This window comes from Mustela nigripes, chromosome 8, assembly GCF_022355385.1.
Source record: "Mustela nigripes isolate SB6536 chromosome 8, MUSNIG.SB6536, whole genome shotgun sequence".
Classification (NCBI taxonomy): domain Eukaryota; kingdom Metazoa; phylum Chordata; class Mammalia; order Carnivora; family Mustelidae; genus Mustela; species Mustela nigripes.
In genome coordinates this window covers 22,568,518-22,577,323 of record NC_081564.1, presented here as the reverse complement: position 1 = coordinate 22,577,323, position 8,806 = coordinate 22,568,518, and the positions used below count along the sequence as shown (strand labels likewise).

At 40.0% G+C, this 8,806-nt stretch overlaps 1 protein-coding gene across 3 annotated transcripts in view; it reads right to left on the bottom strand.

The window, feature by feature from the left end:
- Nucleotides 1-260: 260 nt before the first annotated feature.
- The window catches only part of HORMAD2 (HORMA domain containing 2), a 97,470-nt gene continuing 88,924 nt past the window's right edge, over nucleotides 261-8,806 (bottom strand). For all 3 annotated transcript variants that reach the window (XM_059408803.1, XM_059408802.1, XM_059408804.1), the window contains one exon: nucleotides 261-1,217. In XM_059408803.1, coding sequence (XP_059264786.1) covers nucleotides 1,113-1,217 — 105 coding nt within the window. In that variant the 3' untranslated portion in view covers nucleotides 261-1,112. The remainder of the gene's footprint in view (nucleotides 1,218-8,806) is intronic.

The window sequence follows — 8,806 nt, the reverse complement described above, 5'->3', positions numbered from 1 at the left end:
TAAAGTACATGTCTGGCCCCAGAGATTCTCCTCTTAGTCTGGGTCAGAGGTCCAGGATTCTTTCATGTGCATTAGAATCCTGGGAGTTCTCCACAGGACCCCACCCCCTGAGATTTTGATTTCAGAGAAATGGAATAGGCCCAATAATCCATATTTTAATGAGCACTCCAGGTGCAGATGTCCTTACTCCATTTGAAGAAACACCAAACTAAGTGAAGAATAAAAAAAAGAGTTAAAAAAAAAAAAGCCTTGTGTTTTGGTTTTATTTAATTGGAAAGCATATACATTCAACATTTAACCTACTGGTCCTGTCCATTTAAATTAAATTTTTAAATTCTTTGTTATTAAATAATAAAAACACTTCAAAGTCCTGTATTATGTGTCTAATACTAATCATTATGGAGTTTATCAAATGTCCCAGAATAAGAAGGGAACTAATAACATCACCTGCAGGTTACAGACTGATAAACTGAAGTGTTTGTCGGGAAGCATTCAACATGAGACTTCAGAAGTCCTGTCTCAGGTGGCCAACAGAATGGGGTGGAGGGCCAGATTCAAGGAACTTTACAGGGAGAGGACATTTTGGTCCAACACTTCGTTGATCGATCTCGTAATTGGAGTTAACATAAAAATCAAACCTGCATAAGCACCACCACATACAACCTATGCATTTCTGTGGGAATTCTAATAAAGCGATAGAGGGATTCCAGTACACAGGTCACAACAAGTTACAACATTTCACAGTAGACTAAATACCTGGGGAGTTTAGTTATGCAAGGAAAACCCTCCTTCCTTTTGAGAACAACAGCTTATTTCTTTTCAAAATAGCTGCTGTGGTTCTTTTACAGATATAAAGGGCGTCTCGTCTCTAACTCAGCCTTGAAGTATTGCTATCCCAAGGCAGCCCTGGTGACCTTGTTTCCTTTAGGCAAAGTGAATCCATGTCCTACCTGGTAATTGAGCACTTAGTAAACTGACTAAAAAAGTTGAGCAACAAATTCAGTAAACGGTTTTGGTGATAGGAACTTAAACTTTCCTATTTAAGACACTTCATGCATGTTTGTTGCAAAATAAAATCATTTTAGAGTAAATGCAGTGAAGACATCCAAGTTTCATTTTCTGTCAGGGATGAAGACTTTCACTGGTTCGCTGACCTTCCTCTTCTTCCTGGAGATCTCAGAACTTTGCTGACTGTACGCAAAATTCATTCTTTGAATCTGTGAGAATCACCAGAGAGGCACATTTCAGCAGAGGTTTTGACGTCTGCATAAGGCATATACAAGACAGGTAGACCAACCATTAATCCTTCTAGCTGCATAACGGATCTAAACCTGCTTTCCTGTGGGTTGGTTTGGCCCTGCTGCCAGTATCAGAGTCTGGCATTCCAAGTTTCAGGAGCTGAGGTCCTGGAGGCAGCCAGTTTCAGGGACAGTTTCTTGGCTCTCTTCGGTGAATTCAGCACAACCAACTCTTAAGGGAAGAGTGGTCAAGGTGTGGGGCCAACAAGGAGCAATTAGGGTCAGGACAGATCTAGGGCACTGATTGCTTTATTTATTTATTTATTTTAAAGATTTTATTTATTCATTTGACAGACAGAGATCACAAGTAGGCAGAGAGGCAGGCAGAGAGAGAGAGAAGGAAGCAGGCTCCCTGCGGAGCAGAGAGCTGATGCAGGGCTCCATCCCAGGATCCTGAGATCATGACCTGAGCTGAAGGCATAGGCTTTAACCCACTGAGCTACCCAGGCACCCCAATGATTGCTTTAGAAGCAAATATAACTGCAGTCCCAATTTCAGTAAGCAGAAATATACAGCCTTTTTAATCATGAGTTCAGATTAATGAATTAGGAAGGACCATGGCTGTTCTTCCTGCTGGAAGAGAAGTATACATTATTGATGAAGTTAATCAGTAAATCATCATGAATATGTATTTTCCCATTGGGTTCAGCTTTGGTAAAGACTTTAAAGGTTATTTTTGCTTAACTAAGTAAACAAATGGTTGTATTATAATCTGTCAGACAATCCTTAATGCCTAGAATTCCAAGAAACACAGAGTTTTTCTATTTTCCAGCCACTAGATGGGAGGAAAGGTTTTTCAATGTCCTCTGTTCTTTCTTTGGTAGGAAAATGGAATAAAACATATATTTTTAAGACACATTAGAATATCTAGTAGAGTTTCCAACATTATCCTTTTTTCTGTTACAGGCTATTGTTACTATTGATATGTTACTACTACAAAATAGCAGGAATGTCATTAAAACACTTAAGTACCATTTAGAACCACAGACTGGGTCTACGAATGGCTAATGTAAGTTTAGTTTTAGTTTTTTAGTTTTAGAAAGAATTTGAATTTCTGATCTCAAAAGCCACAAATTCTCTTTGGCTTAAACTAACACACCGATTATATAGAACAATAAAACTCTGAGAAAATAAATAGAGCTGCTCATCAAATAACTGGTTTGCTTAGATATGCAAAAATTTGAAATGGCCTGCTGGAAAGGAAAAGAAATAGCACCATAAAACCCAAAGCACAAAAAACCAATTTCTTTATCTACAAGATGAATTTGTTAAAGTGTGGCTGTAAGAAAGAGCACTTGGTAAAATTCAGTTTCTCTAGAAATGTTGCTTGGGCATACTTTCCATTCAAACCAAATCTCCCATACTTCAATCAAGTTTGGGTATATGGAGAAGAAAGGAAGAAAGATGAATGTACAAATCCTAGAGTGACAAGTTGGTCTGATGGTTTAATAGTTTTGTTTTCTTTTTCTTCTTTACTTAAAAGTAAACCAGAGTTTTATTACAAGTTTCAGAACTGTAAATTTATTGCAGTGAGTTAATCAAAACATCTTTAATAATGTATCCAATCTCAAGGCAATCAGTGAGGCCTGGGAACTCTCAGCGGGTTATGGGAAACTAGTGGGTTCAAAAGCAAGTAAGTGATCAGTCAGAGGCCACTTTCTAACAAAGACGAATAATCCATATGAACTATATAAACAAAAATATTTATCCATACAAACATTTTTTGGGTGTATTCCAACTGGCTGAGTTGGCACATTTGATGCCAAAGCCAACCAGGCAATCAAAGAGCCAGTGATCAGGCAGTCTAGACAGATTATCTTGGTGATTTAAGCAACAATGGGGGATCATCAAATGATTTCTACTGCATGTCATATTATATTTTAAACAGCCTTTAAAGTGTTCCTTGTATATGGGCTAACAAGAGGCTACTATGATCCATTTACCAATAGAACCTCAGAAGTATCTATATGTATGTCTGAAAAAACCCTGAAGATATGTTTTCTGCTATATGGTATTTCCCTACTTCCCATTTTTTGTTCGGTAACATATTCTTTTGAGAAGCCAGAGAACAGGTTTTGCCTTAAGCACAGATAAGTGACCTAGCCGACTTGGTAGCAGTATTTGAAAGCACGAGAAGGGATCCCTTCATCTAAATTATTCCATTCATCGTGTATTCCTTTATTCATTTACTAAAAAAACACATGTTTGTTACCTGAATGTTCTCCTAGAGTTCTGTCTTTGACCATCTTTTCTCCTTCTCCACATTCATGTATGGCTCCTGGGAATCAGTTACCATTTATAACCAAAGACTTACACTTCTATATATTCAGCCTAGACCTTCCTTTTGAACTCGATCCATGTGTGTAATCAATTACCTACTAAAAGTTTCCACATGGATGTTAAGAAAAGTCAAAAGCAATTTGTCCAAATTAGAATTTGTCATCTGCTTCTCTATGCCAGCTCCCAATCTTTGTTCTCACTCTTGGTGAGTCCCCTGCGGGAGTCCACGTTAAAAGCCTGGGACTCATCCATGGCTACTCCATCGTTCTCACCCTAACATGTACCTAATCACTAATTCCTGTTGATCCTACCTCCTTAATAGCTGTCAAATCCATCCATTTTTCTCTATTGCCACTGTTTCTACTTTAGCCCAGGCCAATATCATCTATCCCAAGTACTAAGTCTTGAACTCCCACCACTACTGCTTCTCCAATCCATTCTCTACTCTGGAATCTAAGTGAGCTTCTATTAAATCTGACCATGTCATTTTTCTGATTTGTCACTCATCCACTAATGATTTTCCATTGTCCTTGGGATAAAATCAGACTCTGTTTGGCCCTCATCCCCCTTTGCTGCTTCATCTTGCCCCAGACTCACTGAGCCACTCGCAGTTCTCCAAATGGCTCTTCACAACCCTTTGGACTTTGCCTTTAATGCCCACTCCTGTGCTCTCCTTTTCTCTTCCTCACCAGGCCCAGGGTCAGCCCTGGACTTTATTCTGCCCACTGGCCTTCTGTGACACCTCTAGGGCTATGTTTTGTTCTTACCCATTTGTGGCAATTACTACATAGTATTATTAGGCTACTTGCCAGTCTTCTCATCCAGAGGATATACTCTTCTGGGTTAGTGACAGTTATCTTAGTTATTGTTGTATTCCCAGTTTCTGACATCTGGTAGATGCTCTTAAATTACTGGCTGCATGAATGAATGCATTTTGAAGCTGAATTTAAGTCAGGTACTGTGCTAGGTACTAGGACCATATCTCTAGTGATAAAAAGATGAATAAGACCCAGTAGTTTTCAAGGATCAAGTATTATAATAAAGAGGCATTAAGCACATGAGTATAATACAATACTATATAACAGATAGCTATTCAGTAGCCACAATAAACATTCATTCATCCAGCAATTATTTCTTGACTGCTAGCTCTGTGCATGGTACTACTGTAGGTGCTCGGGACACATCAGTGAACAAAGAAGATAAAAATCCCTGCCTTGTGGATTTTACAATCTAGCTGTGCTACTTTCTGCTTAATAATTTCCAATGGAATCTCACTGTTTTTAGGACAAAGTCCAAAGTCGATACTTGGTTTCCCCATACACATCAGTGGCTTTTTTTATATTTCGAGGGGGGGGAGAGGTGTCACATGTTGGCTATAAGACCCTGATGAAGGCTATGACCTTTCTTCTCAGAATGCTCACACCTGCAACTCACACACTCATCCACTATTGCAGGCTATTTGAGGGGGCTTCCAGGCCCATGAATACCTCTCAGTTAGAATCACTACACCCCAGAGCCTAGCTCTGCCCAGCAGTACTACCCTCACCTCCTCACTTGATCTGTCACTCTCTGTCCTCTCAGTTTTCTCAGAGCTGACTTCTTCCTGACTCTAGACCTTCGCATACGATGCTCCTTCTACCTAAAATGCTCTTTCTCCTCAACCTCATTTGCCTCGTAAATTTGTATTCATTCTTCATATCTCAGATGAAAAATTATTTCCTCGAAGAAATGCTCCCTACCTTCATTCCAGTTAAGTTAGGTCCCCCAATCTTAAGTTCTTAATAAAGTTCCAGGATATCAAGGACATGCCTGTCTTGGTCATGACTTGCAGATAGTAGGGGCTCAATAAATATTTCTCAATGAATAAATGGATGAGTGAATCTTCAAAGAGTAATCTGCAGTGTAGAAAGGTACAGGCGGCATCAAGTAAGTGGCCGCAGAATGATGAGTCATACTACTGTAGTAGTCAGGTGATAACTTGGGTGACAGTACAAATAAAGAGAAGTCAACAGTGAGAGAAATATTTAGAAGGTAGAGTCAGAAGGATGGCCAAATGGATATGACAGTAAAGAACAGGTAGGTAAGCCAATAGTGACTCCCATCTTCTGGGTTAGCTAAATTCATGGATGAAGGTACTATTCTCTCAGGTAGAGAAAAATGGGAATTTTGAACTTGCAAAGTTTGGACCACATGTGTAATCCCAAGTGGACATATTGAATAGGCAGCTGTATATGGAAGTCTGGAGCCCAGGAGAGAGGTCTGTGATGAGAATGTAAATTTGAGAGCCATCAGCATATGGAGGCTAATTAATACCAGGGGCGTGGAAGAGTTTGCTTATTGAGAGATCAGAGCGTGAAAAGGGAAAGGGTCCAAGACATAGCCTTAAGGAACTCTAACATTTAGAGATTATGTGGAACATAAGCCAACTAAGGAGATTGAGAGAGAGAGATAAAAGAAGACGAGCTGTCTATCATGTAAAGAAAGCCAAGGGAAGAGAGTTCCAAGAAGGAGTGGAGAAAATAAGAGAGATAATGATGGTGATCCGTAGTGTCAGTTGCTGAGAGGTCAAGAAAGATGAGGACAGATATATATCCACTTGATTTAGCCACATGGGAGTTATAAAGTGCATTGAATTTGTAGGGGCAGAAGTCACCTTGAAGTCAGCTGAAGAATACATATGAAGTAAAAGAAATTAAGAGCAAGTATGCAAAATTTTATAAAGGTCAAGATGGAGTGGGGTGGCTAGGTGGCTCATTTGGTTAAGGATAGGACTCTTGATTTGGGCTCATGTCATGATCGCAGGGCTGCAAGATCAAGCTCTGTGTCAGGTTGGTTGCTGGGCATGTAGCCTGCTTAAGATACTCTCTCTCCTTCTTCCTTTTCTCCTCCCCTCTTTATAAAAAAAGTCAACAGGGAGTAACCAACTCAGCCTGGGAAATTTAGAAAAGCCTTCTTAGCAAAAGAGGGACACTGAGCTGGGTCTTAAATAATGAGTAGGAGTTTACTAGACTGGAGATGGTGAAGGGGTGGGGTAAGAAAGTTCAGTATACCAGTATAGATTTATAGGCAGAAGGTTCAGCATGCTTAGAGACACTAAATCACGAAAAGACATGGAAGATATATGGGACAGCGAGAAATGTCCCTTTATTGGATTGGCTCTTAGGGTTAAGTGTTATTTATCCAATACACTCCTTTAAAAAAATTTTTTTAATTTTTAAAAAAGATTTCATTTATTTATTTGAGTGAGTGAGAGAGACAGAGAGACAGAGCACAAGCAGGAAGGAGGGTCAGAAGGAGAGGGTACAAGCAGGCTCCCCACTCCTAGGCTCCCCACTCCTAGGACGCTGAGATCATGACCTCAGCCAAAGGCAGACACTTAACCAACTGAGCTCTCCAGGTACCCCCTCTACTACAGTCCTGTTAAAAATATAAATTCCCCTGGAATTATTACTCAATATGATGTTAGTGTAGATTAACTCATCAAATGTTCTCCAAGTGGCAGCCTGCTGAAACCTGGGCCTCACAGGCTTTGGAAAGCAGACAGGTAAGTTTCAATATAGGAAGGATACAGTACTTACTTGGCATTAGGAGATAGATCTGTGTAGGGAGCCAAGGGGGGGGAGGAGGCAGCCCCAGGCAAGCAGGAAATACTGTGAGTACTTTATGTGCTTGGGGTGAGATGAGCATGCAGTGAATTTTGCTTACTTCAAAATTATTTGTCAGGTCAGATCTGACAAAATGTTTTCCCTTTAGAAAACCAGTCTTTACCAGTATAGATTTATAATCAAGTGTTAAGCATGGAATCTTTGGATTTGGATGTTCCCAGATTAAGAAAGAACTGTTATGGTTCAGAGAGGGTGTGCATCCCTATAAGTAAGTTATAGCACTCATGTTAGTTTTGATTCTTCTCCCTAAACATTTATCCTTTTTTTTTTTTTTTTGGTACAATGAAAGATAAGTCAACAGGGGTTACAAAATAAATGCTATTAGCATAAATGTAGCTCAAGTTAACATGAGGATGAATGAGCAGTAAGAAAGTGAATTTTTAAAAAACATTTTATTTATTTATTTGACAGAGAGATCACAAGTAGGCAGAAAGGCAGAGAGAGAGAGCGGGGGAAACAGGATCCCCATTGAGCAGAGAGCCTGACGCAGGGCTTGATCCCAGGACCCCGAGATCAGGACCAACCCCGAGATCATGACCTGAGCTGAAGGCAGAGGTCCAACCCACTGAGCCACCCAGGCACCCCAAGAAAGTGAATTCTTAAAGAGAACACTTCCCTCCAACTCCAGCAGAGCTATGAGCTCTTTTATATGTTGGGAAGTGCCTCATGTTTTAGTGGGATTTATGAAAGGTTTGTTCATTTATTTGCTTTCTTGATTTCCTGATTTTTGTCACCAGGGTTCTGGACCATGGCTATCTCTACTTAGGAGCTAAATATGTATTCTTCTTTGAGTCATAACCATGTATTTCCATTAATCTCCAAAAGTTATTATATCAATTCTCCCTTTCTCCATATGTTCTAAAGCATCATATAACTTTAAGATCTCTAGAATTAATTCAGTTATTAAACAACATTTTTGGGGCATCTTCTCTGTGCCAGATAATATCGTGCATGAACAGTACAAAGGTGCTCAAGACACATTCCCGTGTGTGGATCTGGTAGGGGGAAACAAACTAGTTACAGATGAAATGACAGTCATGTATAGGGTACAGCAGAGGTTCCAAAAAGATCTTATTAGCTCTTCCTGGGGAAGCCTGGCAAGGCTTCAAAGAAGATGTGAAGCTTACACTAATTAGTGCAAGATGAGAAGAGCTTCACCAGGCAAATGTCATTAGAAACTGAAGTTGCAGGGAGAACATTCTAGGCAAAAGGAGCACAGGCACAGGGTTACAAAGCAGAGTACCTCCAGAGAACTGGGAATAGTTCTCTGAACTTGGTAACTTTCTACAGCCCTACTACCTGGAATGTGATCAATCTCGTCTAATCTCAGAAGCTAAGCAGAGCTGGGCCTGGTTAGTACTTGGATGGGAGAATAAGTGACAAAAGGATGCAGTACATGAATTTGGACTTTGTACTGTAGTGGAATGCCACGGAAAGGATCTAAAAGCAGATTTGTTTTAGACAGATCCCTATGGCCGCAGAGTAAAGGGTAGACTGGACAGGAATAAGACAAGGAGCAATGAGGCTATTTCAGAGAGAACTGATCTGAGCAAGAAAAAGAGA